We start from the raw sequence: 25411 nt of genomic DNA on the forward strand, positions 1-25411 counted from the left end.
TTACTGAACAATGCTCTGGTGGCCAAACGGTGCACCACAGAGTGTCTCCACCACAGACATTTTTCCAGCACACTTCTCCCCCTGTGACATCCAACCCCTGCGATGCTTCGACAATGTTGCACAAACTATGAATCACCTTGTAAATATATACTAAAACCAGACAGTACAAACACACAACTAATAGCAAAGAAAGTAAAGGGAAGTGATATTCCAGTTTCATTCTATTTAACCCCCCCCCCCCCCCCCCCCCTGCTCAGGTCATAGGATAGCAAGTCACATTGGACATTAGAAGGTATGAGTATTTTCAAGGCAGGACAAATATAGGCTTTTGGTTTTAAAAATATGTTACAGTGAATGAGTGCAATGGATCATCTGCCATTGGTGAGACCACAGTCTTGAGTGCAGTACCTGCAAATGTAACAATGTCTCCAAAAGTGCTTAAAGAATGTAGCTAAGGGTTGCTTTCAATTCTACAATGTTTTCACAAGAGAGGATGATCTTGACTTTGTAAACCCCCACTTGTGACTGGATTATTATATCCAAGCATGTTTATCTTAGTTGGATTTCTGCCTATACCTAATGTGCAATAAGGCAAAACATTCAGTCAATCAATCCCGCCAAGCCCACAGGCTTTTTAAATAAAATAAAATAGTGCTGCATTCACTCATAAGTTGCCTACTTTAGATTACAGTGCACAGTATCCATCTGCCATTTCTCTTCATCAACACAGATTTATATATCGCTTGGTATTGGTGTCAGAGTCCAGGCAGGGGAGAGTGTCTGTGGCTCAGGTCTTCTTGGGCCTGTCGGTATTCAGGGGCTGCTCAGACTCACTGGGGTTGCTCTTCCTGTCTCGCCTGTGCTCTCCTTTGGTTTTGGTCCATGAGGGCGAGCGCAGGTATCCTCCGCGAGGGAGAGGGGGCTGGTGCAGAGCTGAAAAACACACCATGCATGCGACAACCAATGAGTTGTTTAAAATGGAACAATCGATTTTGACACTTCAAAACAAAATAACCGCCCACATAGCAAGTCCAGCTCTTTTCCCTCATGATACTTGTTTACATCAAATACGTTTTCTCTAGGTACAGCCACAGCAATCGTCACAATATTATGAATACAGTTTTTCAGGTTTTAGTTTCTAGTTCATTCTCCAGAGTTCTTCACTCTCTGTGCAGCAAAAAGCCCAGAAATTTGGTTGAACTGACTATTTATTTCAGGAATTTTCACTCAACCATTTAACCTCTGCACCTTTCTACCAACACAAATCAGCTGGTCAGTCAATCACACAAGTCAGGCAATGTGAGATTCATTCTACAGCCTACATTACCTGATTACCTGATTGTTCCTAACTAGCCTGTGATTTGCATGGTTTTTCAGCCCCCCCTCAGAACCCTAACAGTGGGCAAGCTTTGCTCCGGATCCCCTTTTGTTTGACTTGTAAGTACCACTGCCTGCCATACTGTTGCAGTTGCTTACTGTATATTACTGTCACCCCTTTAAGTGGACAACCAAGTTTCCTCCATTACTCTTAACCCATAAAGACCTGTACAGGCACTTTTACATGTATCTTTCTAATATGGTGTAAGTGCTTCGCAACACTTACATTGGACTATGTTGGATTTGTCTGCACTCACAAACCCAAGTGTTGTAATAGCAACCTTGCCTCAAGTGACAGAAACTTGAGCGAGCTGGATTCACACATCTAATTGACCTGGGAAATGCACTCTGTTTTTACTCTGTTACTTCAGCTAGTTAGGATTTACCCTAGAGGAATCTCAGAATATACTGGCAAAAAAAAAAAAAAAAAAAAAAAAGATCCCCTCATATAAACTCTCACAAGACAGTTAAGGATAGACACCGGATTACTTGTAAATCCTCTTAATCTTAATGGATTATATTTCCGAAAAAGATCAGTGTTGAATTCATACTGCTAGCATCACGTTAATTCATACTTAAACACAGATTTTCAGCTAGGCCGTCTTGTCTAGTTTTTAAATTAAATAAAAAAATCAGCCAACTATTTCCTTTGTATTAGAGTTCTGTGTGCGTTCAGAGCAGCATTATTGATCTCAATTAGATTGATCCCACCAGTGCAGAATTTGATGAGTCTGCTTTAAAACTTATTCAGCAAGTTTCAGGATTCCTGCTGCATTCTTTGTGTTTCTGTGGGGAGAAGGGGGGTGGGGGATTAGTGCCTGTCCTTTGCTGTCGTCCCTGATTTATACCACAGTGAGAGCTCAATCCCCTGGCTAAATGAGTTTAAAACACCATCCCAGTCAGCACTACTGTCAGAGGGCTGGTTGAGGCTTCGCCTTTCTGACAGACACTTTTATGAGTGTACATGACATGGGCCACAATGCAGGACCCGAACAGAGGGAGAGCTTCAGACCACATGCCGGGTGTGTGTGTGTGTGTGTGTGACACTGCCAGCAGCAACAAGAAGTCAAACATCCCCAGTCTCAGATAATTATTATATTTCTATTATACTTTGTTGTCCTTGGGACTCAAGTAATGAAGCTGTTTGAGTGGCGGTCCTGTACAGTGGGCTCCAAAACTACTGTACACTTACAGGACCCTTTCCCAAAATGATCCTAATTGATCACAAGAATACGCTTCTGAAACAGTCAAGATGGCTTTGAGAATATCTGACCTTGGGTTTATCTTAATGATTTAAACATGGGCTGATCTACATATCTACATCCTAAAACTCTTAAACCAGAGTTCTGGATAATCGCTTATCAAACTGTCCTAAAACTCTGTAATTCTTATTGTATACCAAGAATCGCTCTTGACATATGTCAAAGTCATCAACATTTACATTATTCTGAAATACTTTACAGCCATGGTGGGGGATGTACGTTACTGACATGGATTATTAGATGAGAGGGACAATAAATAAATAATGTGGGAAAACACCTGTCCGAATAAGAGAGAAATAAAAGGTGCTATTGTTTTGATCAAACAGTTTTGTGAATAGGTTGCATGTTTAAATTATAAAATGTTATGTTATGTTAAGTTGTGAAAAAGTTGAATAAATGTCGCTCATTAACTTTTCCCAGTATCATTCATATTCAACCAACAATTATATCTGACCTTTCAAGAGTGCCAGTAAGATCAATTGAATCTATCAGAAAGCACTGTGACTTTTGACCTGTAAGTACAAAAGCCTAGAACTGAGGTAATATCACATTATAATATATAGCAGACCCTGACACAGCCATATGAAATGTCTTCTGTATTAGATAGCCTGTATCGACTATAGTTTGTATTAGATAGAAATGACATATTAAAATTATTCTTATTTACTATCTATGATACACATTCTAGTATAGGGTGCTGTGTAAGATACAAGCTGGTTCTCAAGGCCCTCTTGTGAATACCTTTGATGGAGTGAATATCAGATTGGATCACACAGCATCCTATACAATAGTCTATATATAACATTTTACCATCATATACGCACATTGTAGTATTATAAATGCAGAGGTTATTATTTAGACCTAATAGCATCATATAAGTATCTGATCATTTTTTAAACATGGCACTTTCTCCAAGTCTTTTTTTCCACTCTGTCCATTTTTTCACTGAGCAGTGAAGCAAAGCAAAAGCAGCAGTGTGGAAAACAGAGACAATCAGAGCTGTGAATCTTCTGTTGAAAAGTCAGTGCCAGTGCTGGGTCCATCTGCACCCCTGTCTGCACAGGAGCAAGCTATGCACAGAGAATGCTGCATTTGGTTTTCAGATTCCGACAAATGTGTTAACTTAGTATTTGGGTTGAAAGTTATGTCTGATGTTTGAATTCATGTTTCCCTTAAAAAAAAAAAAAAAAAAACCTTGTAATGCTCATTTATGTATCACATCTGATCCAATGCTTAGCCACCCCTCTATAGTATTATTTTTTTAATCCAGCCTCACCAGACAACATTTTTCATATACAGTACATTATGTGTTGCCAGACAGGAAAAAAAAAAAAAAAGTTTTGTACAAGAAACAGAATTTAGTTACATAAATAAAGCAGCTTTTCTAATTAAAAAAAATGCGTGGGCATTACACTGTTAAATAGCTTCAAATGTAGTTTTAATTGTTTTAATTTTCTTTTAATAAACTACTGGAATCAAAACATATAAGAAACTAAGTCAAGTAGAGAGATTGTTATGCTATTGCCTTCTTCAGTGTACTGATTAAAACTGTGCGTGGTGATATTAAAGGAAGTACTGAAAAGGAGAACGATAGACATGAAATAGAATTGAGAGGAAAAGATGATTAGATTACAGTGTAGGTACGGCCGATCTTTTGGTAAAGTGGTGTCACTTTGTTAATCCGTTCTAGATTTGATGTTTAGTTCACATTGGGACAAGCGGTTGGGTTTACACTCCCTAAAATGCCATCCTGAAACCAAAAACAGCTTTAGAAAAGACCAGTCTGCACAGGTAAAGAGTGATCGGGTCTCCAGAAACCCTGCATCAATCAATCAATCTTTATTTTATATAGCACCTTTCATAGTGGACCACCATCACAAAGCACTTTACAAGATACAGTAAAGAAAACAAGCAAAACATTAAATACAAGGCTAGGATGTGAAAAGAAAATTCTAAAACACTGTGCATGTGTTTAAAAAAAAAAAGTAGCAACGACACAACATCTAATAACAGATATCAGGCTTAAAGAGCATGGAAAGCAAGAGAGAACAAGTGGGTCTTGAGAGGTGGGAAGAGGCTTGTTCCCAACATCCCTGGGTAATTTAAACAAACTGGAAAGCCAACTGATGCAGCACAGCGTATGGAAGATTAAAACAATCTAGTAAGCATAGTATTTGAATCAACAATTGTACATGGTAGTGGGACACTGCAGCTTTAAGCTTAACATTGATAATTACCATGAAAGAAAAATTGTTTCTTGTTTAATGATGTCTGCTGAGTGGAATGCTTAACATTGTTGGCTTTGATGGCATAATATTTTATCTGGATGAGATGCGTGACAATGTGTGTTTGTCTTTATTATTTTCTTTCTTGTAAAATATATTTTATAATCTGGTAAAAGTATGGTAAGATAAAGGTTAAATTTAAACATTAAAAAATAAAAATGTTCTAGTGACATTTGCTTTTGGTTGACAACATTTGTAAGCCATGCAATGTATCACAATAATCTATTATACTAATAATATGTACAGGCAAAAAGCTTTATAATGCCTTTGATGGGTTTCTCGATCGAAAGGGAATTGGTCATACAGCACTGCAATCATGAATCATTTTCCAGAACAGAGATGGGTACATCTCTACTGATAAGGCTTTTCAAATACAAAGCACTATCATTGTTCACTTTTGCTTGTTCATCATTGTACTTTGTTCTTAGTTCTTCATCTGTGAGTTGCATTAAAAAACATGCAGTCTATGAATACAGTTACAACTCCTACTTGTGAATTATTCATAACCCAGCGCACAGGCCAGCCTGGAAGAGACATTGTTGACTTTAATTTTGCAGTATTGGAAAACAGCTGTTTTTTGTATTAGTTAAACTCTACAATAAGATCAGTTTGCTCATAAAAAGTCCTTTGCAATATATATTTTTTTTGTTCCGTAAACACGATTCTCCACATTCTTACTCAGCAAAATTTACATTTAGATTCCTGCTTAACCATCAAAAATCTACTGACTGCATGTAACTGCTGTGAGCAAGCTGTGACTAAGCAAAGGGCACAAGCAGGCCCAATAACTACAGTACAACTCTGAAGGTAGGCATGGCTGTATTAATGCAGGTCTACTATAAAAACGAATGACCAAGAAAGTGGCCTGCATTGATCTAGTGTAATACCAGATATCATGTTTTTCTAAACCATATGTTTCTTTTAAAATTACCTATTTCAGACCTATACAGTGAACAGATGTGCATGGCATGGACACTGTATGGAATTATTTTATTAGCAACAATCATTGACACACACAAAATGCTCGAATCCCAACAATAGCCTTATTGAGACTCGACACGGTACGCAATCAGTAATCAAGAAGAGGCACCTTCATTTTCTGGTGTGGATCTCTCAGCCAGGTGGAGGCACAGCATGCCACGGTAATCCTGTACCCTTAGGAGAGCCTAGATTAATGGGTGGCCTCCACACTTGGCACATAATCACCCCAGTCATTCAGCCTGTGAGGGGACTTGAGGCTTGCAGAAGAAACGAATGGAAATGAGCCTGGCTGCAGTGTTGTTATCGCGAACAATAAATCATTGGTGAAACTACTGCCTTGTTGTTATTCACAGGCCTGTCAAGCATCTTCAGAATAAAATCAACATAGCAGACGAGGACTTATTTAATACTGGTATCTATCTACTGCCTATTTTATCGGCTTAATGGAGAATGGAGATAGTCTGCTTTTCATAAAGTGTGTGTTTTGAGGGTGCTTGTTATGAGTTGTTGGGGGAACCACAGGCAACAGTAACAGGTCGGCTTGCCCCTTTAACACTTGCCCCTTGAATCTGCACTGTACTCTTATAATAAGAGACATCTTACACACAATGTACTGTATTAACTTATTGCAAGTCCCCAAAACAAAGATTCTTCCCAGCAACTACTATTAAACATAAAATAAATACATTTGGTGATTTATAATATTTGATTTATATTATGCATTTATTTAGATCCACAGTTTTGACCATGCTTTACAGTACTTTATGATTTACCATGGTTGCCTGTAATTTACTGTTATTATATGCTTTTTCTATTCTTTACTAAACATCGTTGTGCTTTAACCTTTAACTTTTGTTAGGGCAGCTGGCTTAGACTTTACAAGACTCGTCAAGAGAGCGAGTTCCCCATTGCAAATGTACTGTATACATATGGCTTTCGAAGACAAACAATTGCCTAATACCATCTCATACTTAAAGCAACTATAAAACATTGTTTTGCAACACTGACTTCAGTTGGGCAAAAAACAGACTAGATAATAACGAAGGTTTAAATCTTTCTACATTTTCTTTTTTTCTGCTAGTAGGAATACTGGCAGGAATACATTACCATACTTTTTTTTTGATTACTTTTCTTCATATTTGTCATCTGCCATGATCCACGGCTACAGATATTTTTACACCTAGCTCATGTTTAAAAGCAAATTACCTCTTTTAAGGATCTTCAGGTTACAATAACATTGCCGTAATCAATCACAGCCAGGTCTGTAGACAGTAAATCCTCCTTGTGTAGGTAGTAGTTGATGTACACAGTATCTATTGTAGCTACTCATTTGAGAATGTGTATTCTAAAGCAAAGGACCTACCCTCAAATGACTAGATGTAATGGGTCAGTATGGATTTAAGGCACCACTGAAAGTGGTCATTAAAGAGTGCTAAGCAAGGTTTTAATCCACGGTTTTTTTCTGTTGAAGATCTTTTGGTCCTTGTATTTTACACCTAAATTTGGTATTTACAGATATTTCAAAGAAAATGCTATAGAAGTAAGATTGTTGATGCTTCCTGGTACCAAATCACTTAATGTAGTTTAAACTCACTTCACTGGTCAAGCTGCTAGCAGGACAATGACCTACAGCAAAAGTATCAGGATGTAGATGTATTATTATTATTATTATTATTATTATTATTATTATTATTATTATTTATATAACTGTATACTGTATACAGTTGTGAATTAATATACTGCAGTATATTGTAACATATGTTTTTTAAACATATTCATTTTCTGTTTAATATAATTCAAATATGTATTCTGTCTATATTTCATTTCCATAAGGGTATTGAAAATGATGGATGAACGTCTCATCTCAGAGAGCTCAGCTCTCCTGAGTACAATAATGAAAATGAGATGATATTTGCCATGATATGTCTTCATTTAAATAATTAATGATTTGAATCAGGGGAATAGATTAGAAATGTAGATTTAAACTGTCTGGACTGGGTCAATTTATATATATATATATATATATATATATATATATATATATATATATATATATATATATATATATATATATATATATAATGTATAAACTGTAGGAGAGTTTTTTTCAGAAAACTAGATTATGCCTGAAGGCTTAAAAAAAGTTGGATACTTGCCAGTCTGAGGATTTAATAAAACTAGCAGAACTGTTATCTCAGTGTAATGCACAGAACACATTCTCTGCGGTGCAGTATATGTTTCCTATTTTGTTTGTTTGTACATAAGTACAGTCAGCACTCGGAAATCCTTTACCCAGATACACGGAGTCCGTTTTACCACCCTTGTATTAAGAATAAAAACAATCCCCATTTTATATATATATATATATATATATATATATATATATATATATATATATATTATTTGTCACATGCGATTTTCGACTCCATCACCAGTTTTCTGATACAAAGCCCATCTCTTCAATGTTACAGTTTATCCGTCACAGCCCGCGTTTTTTTTTTTGGTTTTGTTTAATATTCTGTCTAACGCCAATTCAGTCTGTCTTACATTGTGAAGTTACACAGCGCTTCCTCCGGTTTCACCAAATGAAAATGCAGCCAAAATAAAGCAAACGAAACATGCTTGGGTAATGTAACCGTTAATCATTAAATAGTTCTAGATACTGTGATGCATTTTTTTTAAAATCTGTGATCTTTAGTTGTTTTTGTGCATTTGCAAGTGAACTGTGGCATTATGGCCTAATGTGACGTCACATGAAAACCCTCAATAGAAACAGGAATACTGTGCACCCCACTGTTTAGTGAATCAGTTGAGGGGACTGGGCTGGGATCCTGTCAGTCACAGGGTTTCGAGTGCCATCTATATTATACAGAACTGCTGGGGAGGGTCGGAAAATACCAGGTGACAGATTATGGATTGTCAGCTGCATCACGTCCAAGAAGTGCAGGGAAAGTTTGGGACATTCCCGGTCTATGGTTCTTCATTGAAAAAAAAGAAACATATAAATGAAAGATATTGGCCCTGCCCAGGTTTTTAGGTTTGTATTTTTTAGCCTGAAAGCATCTAGAACCGCCCCCCAAACCAATTATTGAGGTTTCGTATACAATAGTAATGGCATTGTGACTAAGATTTGGTTTTTTTTTCCCAGGCTAGTGACAATATAATTTCCAGTGCTGAACAGGAATCTTTGAGTTTACTCGTTATAATGGGCAGACAGATAGAAAGACAGAACTTACTTGCTGGGGATTCGTTTTGGTTTTCCTCATCAGAGTCGGCAAACACTTCAGCCAGCTCCTGATCGGACATGTCTGTGAGCTCAGTGAGGTCCAGCAGGTCAAAGTGCACCTCCAGGGAGGACACGCTGCTCAGGGGCTCTGGGGAGCACAGCAACATCAACACATCAACACACTGCCCACTTCTGCCCACATATTGCTTGACTGCCGGTGCGCAGTCTTCTGTGGGGCTCAGCAGCAGCACAGTTACTGGTACCATGTCTATATGCACATGGTCTTCGAAAAAATGCTCTTTTCTTTTTTCTTAGGTCTACCATATTCTCATGAATATAAGCTCATGCACCTATTATATATACAAGGGTGTGCTTATGCTAAGATATATTCACATGTGCAAGAAGATGAAGGAGACAGACCAAACCACAAGCATACATTTAAAACAGAAGCAATTGTAATGTGCAAGCCTGTCTGGCGTTTGTACTGAGACTGAACAGCCTTCCTGTTTCAATTCAATTGTGCTGCACTGATTCTCTATAAATAGACAGAGAGAGTAGGTGGGGCTTGCAGAGCTAAATTCTTCTCACTTCGGATTCTCCAGACAAGCTTAAAGGCAGATTCAGAGAGCATGACAAAGGTCATCTATTGGAGCCAGAACCAGAGACATGGAAAAACATTTATTTTTAACTTTTGAAGCTACTTACTTTCTAAAGAGACTCTGTACAGCAAGAGCTGGCTGGAATTGAGCTGTGTGACACAGTTTGTGCCAAACTGGGATTTTTTAATTTTTTTTTTTTTAATATTGATATTTACGGGCCATTGGAGACTAAGCTGATAACACCCGAATCGTTTCACTTTTTATCCAGCACTAGATTCCAACCCGAGACTCCACAGGTGAAATAGCAGTTGGTTCGTCCCCCTTGATAGTCACTTAATAATGATCTAGTTTAAGTTTGTTTTGTTTTTAACCATGGTGCATAGCATAGCAACATAGTGCTTATGAAAGGGGAGGTACTAATGCACTGGCTGTAGTCAGGAAATATATTTAAATCCTGCCATTTCTCTCAGATTCAGTGGGGCTAAGCTGACCACCAAATTCACAGTATAGGATGCACTCCTTTACAGAAAATTATATGTTTTAATATACTGGTACACAGCATAGTTTGGTGTCTTATGTACTTCTTGCCAAAAAATAAATGTATCTATGCACATACTGTAGCAAGAAGGCATAGTGCTTTATTTGTAGTTACAGCTGTGGCCTAAAGATTTGCATCACCCTCTAGAATTAACTAATAAAGTTGAATGAAACCTGCTGAATAATGTTATGTTAACATATTGAATTAATTTTCCATATATACTATACTACTATTATGGCTTATGGTAGACATTTTCTAGTTTCTTTGATTACATGATGTTAAATAAAATATCTAAATTTTTTTCATCTAGTTTTTTCTTTAAAATGTTGTCTCAATCCTATAATTCTAGATGATGGAAAACATTTGGTCATAGCTGTATATAATGAAATACAGTATATAGGAAATGGGACAGATTTATGGTTCAGTATACGGACAATTGTTGCATTTTTGAATATATATGGCATAATGACATACTATAAATTGTTTCATACAATACATTTTGGGACTCATAATACTGTATACTGTAATATAATAGTCTATATATTTAGCTATATATTTTTTTTAAATGTAACTTTTTAAAGGGATGTTTTTCAGATATCAGAATTACTAGGCTGAAGCTCCATCAACATCCACTGCTGTATCCTCAATCTGAAACTGTAACTCATACCTGTAATTCCCTCTGAAATCTACCTGGCACACCTCTACATCCTGGCTTTACAAGCACTGCATGTTCCAGGATTTAACCTGGCTGTTCTGGGAAATACAGTAGAATCCGTTAAGTAAAACAGCCTTAATTCCATTTCACCAAATATAACCAAAGTGGGTTGTCAACAAGATCTGATAAAAATGTGGGTAACCATTTCTTAGTGTAAAATAGAGCATGCCTGTTGGACAATGCCGCTTTCAATAATGATAGCTATATCATTTTTTAACTAGTTTTGTTTCATTTGCTTCTGGTGAATTTAAATTAACAAGCCTCTGGCCCCTTAAAGGTAGAACAATAGGGTGTGCAAGATTAAATACCTCTGCTTTTGTTTTCACCCACACATCATTTATGGTATGTGGTTGCCATTTCTTAAAAATCCTTAATCCTTAAAAAATTCAGTGTGGTTCACAGCAATATTATCTCAGCTAACGAACATAGATGCTACTAATGAGTTCCCCACTAATAGCTTTTTGCACCATCACTGTGAGACTAATTTTATTATTATACCCACCATTCACCACCTTTGTGAACTTGTGATGGGCTAGTTCAATTGCTGCTCCAAATGAGATGCAATGAGCCTGATGTTTTGTATTTTTGTATTACAGGGAAGCTCCCAGAGGTGTTTAAGGTAAGACTAATAATCTTACCTTTAGTCTGGCATTCATTATACAAAAAGCCCTTGTAGGAAACTACCTGGAAGCATCTTGTCATGGTCTTTAGTACAGAAAATATTGCGCTCAAAAATTGTTGAGCTCAAACATTAAAACTCATTTCCAAGGAAACAAATTAAGAATCGGAAACCAAATACCATGAATGGTAAGTCGGTGAGAAAAAATATTTCTTTTTGAACAGCCTTTTTATTCTACCTTCATAGGCTAACTGATACCACCCAGTATCCTATACTGTAGCATACCAAATAACAGAGGATTGGCTCTAATGCATACATGCCAACAGTCCCTATGTGGATGGGACAGTCCCAATTTCCTAGCAAATGTCCCACGTCCTGATGCATAGGAAGAAAGTCGCGATATTTACCCATAGAAAGAAAAGCATTTATTCTGCACAGTAGAGTCAGTGAAAACCACACACTGTGCTCTTCGTGCGGCTGACACATCTGCTGATCACTAACTTATACAAAGGCAAGATTATGTCTATTTTTACTTTTTTGCTGTCATGATGGTCGTGTGGTGTTGAGTTGGGGGGATACATTTATTATATGATAATGAGCGTCCTGCTGAAGTTTCCAAATGTTGGCAAGTATGTTAATATAGACTAAATGCAGAAACACTCAGCATTTCTCATTCCATTGCTGGCTGCACAGCATCAATACAGAGCCAAAGCTGCTCTGTGGAGGACTCAGGTCAGGAGCTTATTGGCACTGGAACTGCTCATCAGCAGTCTTCCCCTCGTTGCCCTGGATTATAATGAAAGTGTGCATACAATCACAGGGGGCATTCACACCTTCATAATGATATATTAGCATCTCTGAGTGCACAGAAATGCAACAGATACTGACTGACGCTGAGGTTCTGTCGACAGGATTCTGTACATTGGGCTAACGGTTATGTTTCGGAGGATGTTTTTAATCGGAATCTGAATTCACTATTGTCTGATGCATGTGTATGTACTTGTTAACGTGTTATATATTTATTTATTTTTTGTATTTGTTTGCTTTGTGCTGCTGTGATGTTTGCCTCTTGACCAGATTGTCGTTGTAAATGAGAATTTGTTCTCAATCTTCTTATCTCCTAAAATAAAGGTTAAATGAAAATGAAACAATGGTAACACTCAGGTACTAAGGGCGCATATTACATACTGGTAGTTTTTAGTAATTGTTTGGAAACTACTGTTTAATCATATGAGGTTGTTATACTGCAATATGTAGAATTTATTTTAGAATTGCTTAGTAACTGCTTACTGATATTCATATTTTATGAATTTTAAGTGCTGACAGAATACATACATTAATAATTAGGCCTTCTGACACAGCTTCAATTCATGTTAATGTATAGGTGTGTGCCACGGAACCTAAAGTACATTTGTGACCCCTTTCTTGCATAGTAACACCAAGTAATAAGTAATAGGGGATATCTAGTAGTTAAGTAATACATCCTCTGTAACCTGAGCATAATCAAAGTCAATGGTGGTTTATCCACGGCTCAGAACCATCATTTCCATTTAGTTAGATCTAATAATAAAATGAGCCCAGTAATACAAAAGTTATCATTTATTTTATTGTTGAAGCAGATCCAATATTCTCACAGCTTAAATGCTGTCTTGTACGTGTGACAAGATCATCGAGATCCAGTTTAATGACATCTGCACTTTAATCGTTTTTTCCATATAGGAAAAGTAACGAGGCCCATTGGGTGAGAGATGAGGTTCTTTGATGTGCTTTAATGAGTGCTGCTCACTCAAGATTAGCTAAAGTACTGCACGTGGAGGTTGCCACCTTGTTTTGATTAAAAGGCATAGAATAAAGTGGAGAGAGACAGGCACAGACAAACACCATAGAGAAAAGTAATGCATGCAAACATCAAAGGTTTTGTGTCAGTTCTCTGCTGGCCCTTACTGTTTGAAGCTTTGCAGCCTTTCTTTGTTCAAGCAACTTTGAGGAATTATATGTTTAGCCTTTATAACTCATGGTAAGTCCATTTAAAAAAAAAAAATAACAGTTGTGGGTTGTAATTCGATGCACTGGCAAAAAAACAAACCCTGTTTGCTTTATTGGACAATTCTATAAACCTGTGCCTGCACATACAGTGAGTCCTCATAATTGCATAATAATCGCACAGCACCTGAAAGGTTATATATTTGTACACAATCAAGAGTAAATTAAATCTAAAACGTCAATAGAAGGCTAGGTACGTATGACAAAGGTTTAGTGAAGGTGCAACATCAAGGCATTATTATGTTCACCACTCAGACAGATGGATGGATAGAGCATAAGGGTCCCCATTTTTTGAATGAGCAACAGTGGAGAATGCTGTATTTGATCAGTTAAAAACAATTACGATGGTATCTCTTGGATGAACTCAGCCCCTGTTATTGTGTAAACGATTGTCTTTACATTTTTATCGGCAGTCATATAAAATTAGATATAAATATGGCTGTGGTGGCTGAAGTAGAAAAGTGAACCCAATGCCATGAGGCAGGTTAATAAAAAACGAGCACTGGGACTTCTAAGGGTTTCATAACAGATCTATCGAACTATTCCATCTTCTATGGGGAAACATCCAACTTACTGGTGAATGGCATGCTATAATGGGACTAATACAGTATCAGTAACTGAACTGTATATGTTACATGCTTAACTAACTGGAGCAGCTGTGCCTTAGATGACTCCAGATATCTCAACAGGATGAAATGTAATTTGAAACTGAAATAACCTCTCCTAACACATTTCCACTTACAGTTTATGTTGATGTTCTAAGGTTATCAACCTTTATAATGAAGCTATAATTCAGCAGCTTGTTTTTTGTGCTAGAATCTTCTACTCAGCATTTTACTGATGAATGCAAAGCACACCTCTGTGGGTTCAATATTGTGTTGACAGCACTGTGGATAAATCTGTTAGATTATTTTTTTTTCTTAAATCACAAATCGATGGTTGAATCTTGAATACAAGTCACTTAAAATATCTCATTTTTTTTGTATTAACCACAATGGAGCTAGCATATTGCTGGGTTTCTGGAAAGGGTAAATTAGTGTAAATTAAGTTGTATTTGTATAGAATTCCACCTCAGTGTCAGAATCTGCTACCTTAAAGGGGTTATGGCTGGTAAAATAATTCCATAAATCTTACATCTTGTGCCTACCACTGTGTAGAACGTACTCTGTGTATGTGGGTAATATCAGCACAAGCAGAAGTGAAAGGACTGAGTGAATGACCTCATAGACATTGCAGAGGTGAAATGAACAAGAAAGTGCAAGTGGAGCAGACTACCTGAAAGCAAGGCATACAAACTTTTTATTATTTTTTTAATTTTTTTAACCCAGTACAGTCATGCATTTTTTCAAACTGCACATTTGAGTTACATAGGCAGTAACACAAGAAGTCTAATTCCGCAGTGCATCAATGTGACGGATATCACGTGAATCAACTGACTTGATCTATAGGGCTTCTGTTGTTATGCTGAATGAAGTTCAATTGTAATTAATATCAGGAAGGCCAGCACATCTTTGAAGCCTCGACGGAAGACCTGCTGTATATTTTTGTGCATGCTTTTTTCTTGTTGGATTTGATTATAACCAAAAGCTCTTTATTGAAGCACCCTGTAATGCCTCAGCATGCAGAACCCTATATATATTCAGAGTCATTTATATTGCTAGGCACCGTCCACTGTGCTGTTTGATGTCTCCACCAGGCAAGTTTCATTGCTCTGCAGTGAAGGGTTTTATACAACTGATTTGTCCCCCTGCACACAGTATATGGAAAACAAGCCATTTGATGCTGCTATTGTGGAAAACATTCATTCAGAGAAAGGTTTTGACTCCTTATAGTGCCTTACTGTGCAATATAGCTCTGTGGCTACCAGGCTAGTTCTTTAAAGAAAATAGGTGTCTGTCCCTTAATGTGAGCAAATTGAATAAGCAGTATGCCTAAAGAAAGAGCGAGAAAAAGTATAGAGGCAGTGTCACTTTTTTTCAATTTATTAAATCTTACCAGCTAGCTTACTAACATGATAGCCATGTTTTGTTTGTATATTTATAAAGAAGTAGAGCCAAAACTGTTCAGCAAACACCAGATCCTTACTCAGGGACTATAAAAGTCGATCATATCATTGAAATGGGGTTCAATATTTTGTGGTAGAAATGTTTGATAAATATGTTAAAGCAATTGTAGCAGTTTTGAAAGAAACACATGTTACAGCAAGCATAGATTTTAAAACATGGCACTGCACCAGGTTTGCAAGCCATGCCTGTGCTGCACTTCCTGGGTGATATCACCTGGTGGGTGAGTCATGTAAAATTTATTGTCCATAACCAATCAGCTACTTCCCCTCTCAACCAATAACAAGCTTTGACCCAGATATATATTAACTACTACCAGAAAATGAACACCACTTGTTAATGTTAATAAGGTAGTTGCCAGCACCTAATAAACTTAAAAAGCTAATGCCTCTTAAAATAAAGAGTAGTTTCAGTTGTTCTAGTAGAGGTTTGATGCAATGTGCAGTTAGCCTTGACATGACCAGTTTCTCTGATATTGTTTTCGTTTGGTTTGGCTACAGCTGAACTTCAGTGCTGGCAGATGTTTCTTCACATCATCAGTACAGCTACTGCCACGCTGCACTGGATATTGATTGGCTGCTTATTTTACCCTCAGATGTAATCAGGGCAGCAGTGTGGAGTAGTGGTTAGGGCTCTGGACTCTTGACCAGAGGGTTGTGGGTTCAATCCCCAGTGGGGGACACTGCTGTTGTACCCTTGAGCAAGGTACTTTACCTAGATTGCTCCAGTAAACACCCAACTGTATAAATGGGTAATTGTATGTAATGTGAAATAATGTATAATGTGATATCTTGTAACAATTGTAAGTCGCCCTGGATAAGGGCGTCTGCTAAGAAATAAATAATAATAATAATCAATCCCTTATTTATTGTAAGCTGCCAGCCACTGAAAACAAACTTGGCAGAGGTTCAATACTGCCCTGGCTGGAAGCACCGAACAGTTAACTACTTCTTCACAAAGTTAAATATAAGTTTTTCAGTGCAAATCAATCTCCTCATCACACAGAGGACAAAGCATACCACAGTATCCTGACAGCTGATATTGAATAGCCCTGCCTGGGAACAACAACATCTGGGTTGATATCCTGCTGGTGAGTGCAGCACACTCAGTGGAATCGGTCCCAATTGGTCAAAGTGATTGTAGCAAACAAAATAATGACATAACCCTGTTGTGCATGTGTTATATAGGTCTCATATGTGCAGTTTTGAAATAAACTGTTATGGCAAACATGTATTTTCATTTTAAAACATGGCTACAGGAGGTTAAAGATATATCTGTTTGCAAGCCATGCTTCCAGGTAGTGTTGGTCATTTCACAGCTTCTTTCCTGTGATAAACTAACCAGCTACTTTTATTTACTGACATGCTTCAACCTTGTAACATACTTTGACTCAGAAGACACTGCTAAAGAGAAATTATCAAGGAAGTTCAAATGTAACAGGTGGAAACTGAGAACTTTCTTTAAACTAGTGTAGCACAAGACATCGTGTTTTAAAATGAAAACACATGCTTGCTATAACAGACTGCCCATTTGAGACCTATGTAGTGAATGGAAGTGCTAAAGAGGTAAGATTCATGGTACTATTTTATTAGATTCAAAATAGTACCATTTTATCTGACTGTCAGACAGAAGGCAGTTGCATTTGCAAGTTAAATCAATAAATCTTTCAAGTGATCGATAAATGGATTACATTTTCTGTTTAAAAGGGACGTCGATGCAATATATTTTAATTACTACAATGCAGTCCCCTATAGAAGGTCTACCATTCTAAATTCTTTGACTTCTAAAACTTTTTTTTTTATATATACATTTGGAATCGCCAATTGTTTTTTACCCCATTTTCTCCCCAATTTGAAATGCTCCATTTTAAGCCTGGCTCACTGCTGCAACCCCCGCGCTGAGTTGGGAGAGACAAAGACAATCATCCTCTGAAACGTGTGTCGTCAGCCGTCCGCTTCTTTTCACTCTGCAGGCCCGCCATACAGCTACCTCAGAGCTACAACGTCGGAGGACCACACAGCTCTGGGCTGCAGGCGCCCAGCCAGTTTACAGGGGTCGCTGGTGCACGGTGAGCCGATAACACCCTCGCCGACCTAAGCCCTCCCCACCCCGGGCGCCACTCCCTGGGAACTCCCGTCCACGGCCGGCAGGGGAATAGCCTGGACCCGAACCGGCGACTTCCAGGCTATAGGGCGCATCCTGCTCTCCACGAAGAGTGCCTTTACTGGATGCGCCACTCAGGAGGCCTGACTTCTAAATCTAAGCTTACAAACTGTATGGCATTCATAGGCACTGAAGTTGTGGCTATACTAGTTGAAGGATGGCTGTTTAGTCCACAGTGTGACAAAAAGGCCCAGACATCTCAAGGAGGGAGGGAGCTTGGATGAAGTCAATAGTTGAAAGCTCACAATATCACATAAAGCATCACCACACAGGCCCGAAAACAAAATGGCAGCCAGTCATAGCAACAGAAATAAAGCAACGTTAATGTATAATTTCATTTTACAACTAAACTATGTTTTAACAGGTTTCTGTATATGCAGGCAAACAAATGAACATCTTCATGGTCTCATAATAAAGGAGATATGCGACCATGCTTTATATTAGTAGTGAGTCAGGGCACAGTGGATCATTCTTGTGAGATGGCTTCATGCAGCATGAATAGTGAACAGTGAGGGACTCTTTTATTGAAGACTTCATGGTATTTGTAAAGTGTAAATGTTAAACCTTTGGGTTAACAAAAAATAAGTTGTCCACTTACGCCTTCTTTCTGCCACATGCAGTAGCCCAGAGTTGGGAAAGGGGATCCCGCCCTCCTCTTCTCCTAAAGGATTGTGGGATATGTCTGTTTTCAGGTCACCCGAGGCAGAAGGTTTCAGTAAGTTTAGAGCTTCTTTGTTCAGTTCTAGCAATACAATAAAATAATTTATAACATGAAATACTGGAAATATAACAACACCTGAGTGCTCACTTAAGTGTGCCCACTTATATTTAGGTAAAAGAATCTTAAGCTAAAGTGAGCACTTACATTAAAGACTGAAGGCATTACTGCGGCCTGAATAAATTTAAAAGCTACAGTACTGTGACCTAATTTTTTCCCTGGTGAGATATTTAGGGCAGTGAATGAATGAAGGGCTCTTATACTAGCACAGTACATGCATCAGTTGTCCTCAACATGGTCTAATGGCAAAAATTGGAATGATTTGAAGTAACAGAGAACAACATATCGCTAATATAGAATAAACATTATGATAGTGACATTAAATAATATTTAAATAACAATGTATATGTTTTCACTGAATTTATTTAGGTGTATAAGTGATGACTGCATGATGATATTGTTTTAATAATGTTTTTGTAGTCTTGAGAAGCGATTTACCCATATCAAAAGTCAATTTGCAATTTGCTATGCCTTTCCTTTACATTTACCTTCACTCTATAACCTAGAATGAATCAAACTGCTCGCCAGTCTTATTTAACCCAGCATTTATAAAACAAAATCCAATACAACTAAAAGCATGGATTTTCTAAAATCCTTACAAAAGAGTCATGATGACATTACACAACAGATCAAAATAGTTTTAAGGAAAGCTCGTTTTAAAATCCTCCAACATCAGTAATTAGTTTGTATATCAACTACCATTCCACATTCACATACAAAATAAAATACAAAACCCAGCCTAATACAATTAAGTGGAAAAAAAGAGCCAGATGAAGCAGTCAATAATTACAAAAAGGTCAGTTCATATAAAAATTGGGTGAGCTATTCATTCAAAAGTGGATGGAATTAATATCAGGAATTTAGAAAAATACAATAAAACAACAAAGCAAAAAAAGGATTGGTAAAGCCCTTTTCAAGACACAACTAATATACAAAAAATGACAATACTTACTGAACAGATTAGACAGCATTATGTCACTTTAGCACCTCAGCAGCATACACTTAAAATTGAAAACACTGTGTTCATGGGCGCTGTAGTAATCCCTATCCTTCTACATTGAACCCAGTGATGGAACGACTCAGTCATGAAAGTGAGGCCTTCTCAAGAAATCAAGCAATTCATATTGTTCACAGCCAGTACCGCTTGAAATGCAAACCACGTCACACCACTGTACTCTGAGGCAGTATGCCAACTGATGACTGTTAACAAAGCAAACACAGACTAAACACAATGGGATCTGATTTCAGTGAAAATATGTGGTTAGAATCTCAGATTCCCAAAGCCAGGTTCAGCTGTTCCGTTCAGTCTTTCTGAGGTAATGCAGACGCATAACAAATGGAACATTTCCTTGTGGGCAGCTGTGCTTTTGGAAATGATCTGGCTTGGAACAATTCCATAAAATGGAGTGTTTAGAGGGTATGTTACTGTAATTGAAACATGATTTCATCTGGTGAGCTTGTACATCGAACAGATACATTGAAAAAAGAGTATTTTAGTGTTTTGTTGAACACTGGGGAAATATATGGCATGAAAATGATGAATGTGAATTATGTGTGTGCAAATATATGAAATCATGTTCTTAGATACTATTAACTGCAATAAAAGAAGAGAACTGAAGAAGAGAACTGGAGAAAATGAACAAAGTAGAAAAATAAATAAACTGTACAGTTTGGATAAACAAGTATCACAATACAGTATAGTCCACAGCGACAGCAGCCTGCTGACCAGAATGTCTAATTTGGTTAAAGTCAGAGCCAGTGAAGGAGATTTTTATATAAATTCAGGTTCTCAAAAGAGGAGAAAACACTTTTCACATGACAGCGATAACAGGGTGCATCTAGTGTCCATGGAGACAATAGCCTTGACTTGACTCGTGTTCCCTCAGAAAACTGGTATCTCCTTGTAGTTTAAATATATCTCATACTTAAAGAGGGAAACTGCTCTCTTTTCAAAATAAGGCCATTGCTCTGAAATATACACTGGTAAGCAAGTACAGCTGCTGTTATATCATTTTTCATATGGGATGTTAGTCTTCTACTGCTGAGTGAGTGCTACCCTTTATTATTTAGCAAAAAGCTTATATCCTGATTAATTTCATTTCATATGTTTTTTCCTGATCAAAAGCACAAATTGGCAACCATTGTACCATGTAATTTAGGAGAATATGGCTACTGTGTCCTCAACCCAAGGCTATAGATTAGCATTTGTACTTTTTTAAGATTGTCATATAGTGCAATGCTTTGTGCAATGCATTAAAGACATGCATTGGTGAAGCATAGTACTCTGAAGCCTATGCAACACTATTTTTATCTAGCAATTCTTGCTGGAATAGTTAGTAAACATGTAAAATAATGATAATACACCTAATAAAATATTTAATAATTAAACTTTTAGAAAATGAAGATGATATGAAACCCTTTTATTTAATTACAGTTATGTATTACTGAGAGATTCATTGAGACTAACAACCCTGGAGCATCACATACAGCTATTTATATATGTTTATAGTGAACTTGTGGAACATGCTATCATTTGCAACCCAACATCAAATGTATGGAGGACAAGGGGCAAAGTGTGTAAGTGGCTATGTCTCGGAGCTTAGCAACCCCTTACCCTAAATACCCCATTAAATTATTGCTTAGTTTCTATGTTTATACTACCTAGGTCCTAAGTACTGACACTCAGACATCGTAATAAGGATTATTAGTGGACTATTTTTTATTTGAATCTACCTAATCTAGCAGTATAGCCTTTTCTTAAGGGCACTTGACATAAGCCAGGATATCAAAGGTGTAAATCCTGCTTACAGTCCTTGACCCAAAGGACGTGCGTGTGATATAAAAACTTGCATGCCTCACTTGGTAAAAACACAGCCATGTGGAGTGCATGGTGAGTCATACAGTCAGGGGAGCGCTGTGCAAAGTCACCTGTCTGCTGGGGATTTGAAAGGTAGCATTGCATTGGCTCTAGCACTCTTGCGGGTTAGGGAAGCAAAACCGGCAGGGACTGTATCTCCTCATCGCACTACAGTACCCTACTGGCTAGGCACCTGGTGAGCGCAAGCAGACACCTAAAGGGCTGGCCTTTATCTTCCAGAGGCCGGTAGGTCACTAGCATCACCTCTCTATTATTATTCAGTTACGTATACTGCACAGAAGCATTATCTGAAATTCCATCTGTGCTAGTAGTTTGAAACCAAGAAAAAACATGTTGGTACCAAACCAGTACACTACGCTGCAGTTTCAGGACCACAGTTCAATATTAAATCCACAGTGTTGCTGACAGTACTATAAAGGCAATTAGTTCTGCTAGGATTGTTTCCAGTTTACTTCCAGTAGTATTAGGTATAATTTTGCACACCAACGTTTTATAGTCCTCCAAGCCCATCTTGAAAGCATGACAAAGGCAGATCCCTTTCTCATTGGCTGCATCCTGCCTGTTCTAAGTACTGAATTAGTCATAGTCATTAGCACAGACTGGCCTATATTCAAAGCTGTGCTTACATTTATTAAGAGCTGCTGTGAGCCATATGGTGATGGGCAAGTCGAGCCAAGGATACAAACTTGTTTACTACAGTACCCATGAACTTCTCAATGTTAAATATTAAATATTATTGACAAAGCAGTTACAAAAAGGCTGGAGAACAAATCGAAACACTTTTGTAAGTATGTTGTCCCTTACATGACTCAAGTTTTTTGGCCTCCCTGTAATAAACTGTATAAAAGCTGCATCTTCCTCTTGCAAGTCAATCTAAATAGGCATGACACTAGATCTGATAGACTTTAGGAAGTATGATCTGCACTACATGTAAGCATTTGGAGGTCTCTCATGTGACAGTGCTGTATGATAGCATGGCGTTCTATGAACATGTCAGTGCTGTATGATAGCATGACGTTCTATGAACATGTCAGTGCTGTATGAGAGCATGGTGTTCTATGAACATGTCAGTGCTGTATGATAGCATGGCGTTCTATGAACATGTGAGTGTTGTATGATAGTATGGCGTTCTATGAAAATGTCAGTGCTGTATGATAGCATGACATTCTATGAACATGTCAGTGCTGTATGAGAGCATGGTGTTCTATGAACATGTCAGTGCTGTATGAGAGCATGGCGTGCTATGAACTTGCCATATGGAGGGTATTGAAATGCCCCTCAGTATGTATTTTGTATTCAATTATTGACTTCTTCGGAAAAAGGCCAGCACCTCAGGGTTTTAAGACTTCAAAGCTGAATGATTTGCATTCTGTGTGCCGCTCTCTTTCAAGAAGGAAGCAAACCCCTAGTTAGAGGAGAAAATGAGTTTCAGGGATGACAGTTAGGCTTGTGTTAAGTATTAATAATTCATAATTATTGAATAGCTCATGAATATCATGGGAATCCACTTTTAAATATGAAAAATAATTACATTTTATGTTAACGTTTTTTATGGCAAAATTGTATCTCTGAAGTATATCAAATATATTTTGTATCCACTTTCAATTATTTAAGATATATTCTAAGCACAACTATTGCCAAATTATACTACAGATATTTTTTAAAAATATGTATGTCACGTTTAAGGTTATCTAATTAATTCTACAGTAGCAATAACCATTTTTAGGCTTTATATTCCTAACCATTCCAGACTTAACTATCTTTCAGTAGCAGGGCCAAATACATTAAAACTATACAGAAATAAATAAATAATGACATTAATGTAATATATGTAATATATATATATATATATATATATATATATATATATATATATATATATATATATATATATATATATATATATATATAGATAGATAGATAGATATAGATATATATTTTAGGTATATTTATTTTTAACATGGTTATGGGGCGTTACTAATAATGAACAGCTCATCTGTGACAGAATAGAGTAAATGGCATTAATGGCATAACAATTTATTTTATTAGCAATTATGTTTACTTATGTACTAATATATTTGTCCATAGACTTTGATACATGCCAATGGCATCATCCTATAGTTAATCTTGAGTCCTAACTAGTCATAAACCCATGCTTAAAAATGCACCTTAGCAGATCCTTCAAATAAACAGACCCTAAAACCTAATTTGAAGCATGCCTATGATTGCCCTGCAGGTTTTCTAGAACTTTATGCTCAAGTACCATATTTCAAAGACAGTAGTTATGTGCATACAGTATGCCTTTAACAATTTTAGTATTAGAAGCTTGTGTTAAAAGAAAACTCAGCATTTAAAAAAAGAGAAAAGAGTTATTCTTGCAGCTTATAAAGACTATTCCTCAGACTGTAGCTCAGTTTTGGAACATACAGTATTTCACTTCTTTCTATTTGAATCTGTCTGACTTTACTCACCTGGGGTACGTGCCCCTCCTTGTGCCTCCATCCAGTCAACCTGAGTCAGCTCGGCAGCTTGCTAAGGCAACAGCATCAGAAAGAAGGGCGAGGGAGGCTACTCTCACAGGCAGAGCATCCCTGCAACAACACAGCGCTGGGCATTGCACCAGCAGAAATACATTGCCATGCAAGCAGAGATCACTGTGTGAATTGAAGAGCCACACTGCACTGTAAGCATTGCATTGGAAATGAGCAAATTAGGAGACTGCAGAGAGAGAGAGAGAGAGAGAGAGAGAGAGAGAGAGAGAGAGAGAGAGAGAGAGAGAGAGAGAGAGAGAGAGAATGTGAGACACGCTGGCAGACAGCCCAGACAGAAGGAGGGAGGAAAAGAGAAAGGGGAGGAGGAGGAGGAGGGGGGTTGGGGCTGGGGTGAACTATGTATTAACTGTATCTACTCTGGTGGAGATTTGTCAACCACCACTCTGAAGCTTTGGTTATTAACATACGGTAGTGTAATAGAGCAACATCGTTGAAAGTGATAATAACCAAATAACTCACATTCTATGTTGCAGATAGAAGGGTCTATGTAGGGTCAAGTGGATTCTATTACCTGTAAAATATACAGAAAGTCAACCAGTGAGGAAACCAAGTACAATAGTACTGTAAGTTGAGTTCACCTGCATCAAGGTGAAAATGAAATCTGAAAAACAAAATGTACACCAGAAATACAGTCCTACTATATATAACCAATGTTATTTACCTATTTTATAGCACAATTCAATCATACGCCATTGCATTCAAAATCACAAAAAAACATGTTCATTTAACACATATAACATACATAATTATATAAATTACAAACGTGTTTTTGCTTGAAAAGGAATTAAAATTAAAAAGCAAATTAAACTTACAGCTTTTTAACAAAATAAAATTAAAATTAAATTAAAAAAAGCATAAACGCATGCTCCTATTACACAATGGAAGCCCAGAATGCGACCCCTGCACCATTCAAAAGCTCACCTGAAGCATAAAGGAAGGAATCTAACGCCTTAGCGATGATACATTTATTCATCCCTTACCTATGTTGTTACACCTTTTGTTGTAAGTTCAGTGATGCTTTCACATTGAATCATTGAGTCTCATTTAAATACATGTAGAAAGCATTTACATGGATTCTGCTAACTCTCAGATCCGAGTTCTCTCTGTTCTACTGTATTTTTCTCTCGGCTTCATAACATTTTCATGAGAGTTAAACAGAGCATGAGATTAGGGCTCACCAACTCTGCTTTCTGTGTGATTTTTAGTTACAGTTAGGTAGAGGAGGGGAAGCAAACACATGTGGCACTTCTTTAGAATTTAGAATCCTGAGGCCTCACAGCTAGAGTCGTCACAACCTCCTTTTATTTGTGATCAGCACTCCGATTCCTTTAT

General features: G+C 37.4%; 1 protein-coding gene across 2 annotated transcripts; it reads right to left on the minus strand.

Moving 5' to 3' along the window:
- Positions 1-238: 238 nt before the first annotated feature.
- Positions 239-24265, minus strand: LOC117424512 (dysbindin domain-containing protein 1-like). 2 transcript variants are annotated; one of them, XM_034040898.3, is made up of 4 exons: positions 23999-24265; positions 18470-18613; positions 9142-9279; positions 239-933 (listed from the first exon to the last, which is right to left on the minus strand). In XM_034040898.3, the coding sequence occupies exons 1-4, from the start codon at positions 24027-24029 to the stop codon at positions 788-790; spliced, it is 459 nt and encodes a 152-aa protein (XP_033896789.1). In that variant the 5' UTR covers positions 24030-24265; the 3' UTR covers positions 239-787. The 2 variants fall into 2 exon arrangements, with proteins under 2 accessions (XP_033896789.1, XP_033896790.1); XM_034040899.3 differs by lacking the exon at positions 23999-24265 and adding an exon at positions 19602-20177.
- Positions 24266-25411: the final 1146 nt, after the last annotated feature.

The sequence above is a fragment of the Acipenser ruthenus genome, chromosome 19 (assembly GCF_902713425.1).
Source record: "Acipenser ruthenus chromosome 19, fAciRut3.2 maternal haplotype, whole genome shotgun sequence".
Classification (NCBI taxonomy): domain Eukaryota; kingdom Metazoa; phylum Chordata; class Actinopteri; order Acipenseriformes; family Acipenseridae; genus Acipenser; species Acipenser ruthenus.

Bases quoted from the DNA above. Each gene is read 5' to 3' on its own strand.
- LOC117424512 (XM_034040898.3), bottom strand. From the start codon at position 24,029: ATGGAGGCACAAGGAGGGGCACGTACCCCAG. The intron at 18,614-23,998 runs GTGAGTAAAGTC...TTGTATTGCTAG, and splicing joins AGGAGGGGCACGTACCCCAG to AACTGAACAAAGAAGCTCTA. The intron at 9,280-18,469 runs GTAAGTGGACAA...TGTGCTCCCCAG, and splicing joins GCATGTGGCAGAAAGAAGGC to AGCCCCTGAGCAGCGTGTCC.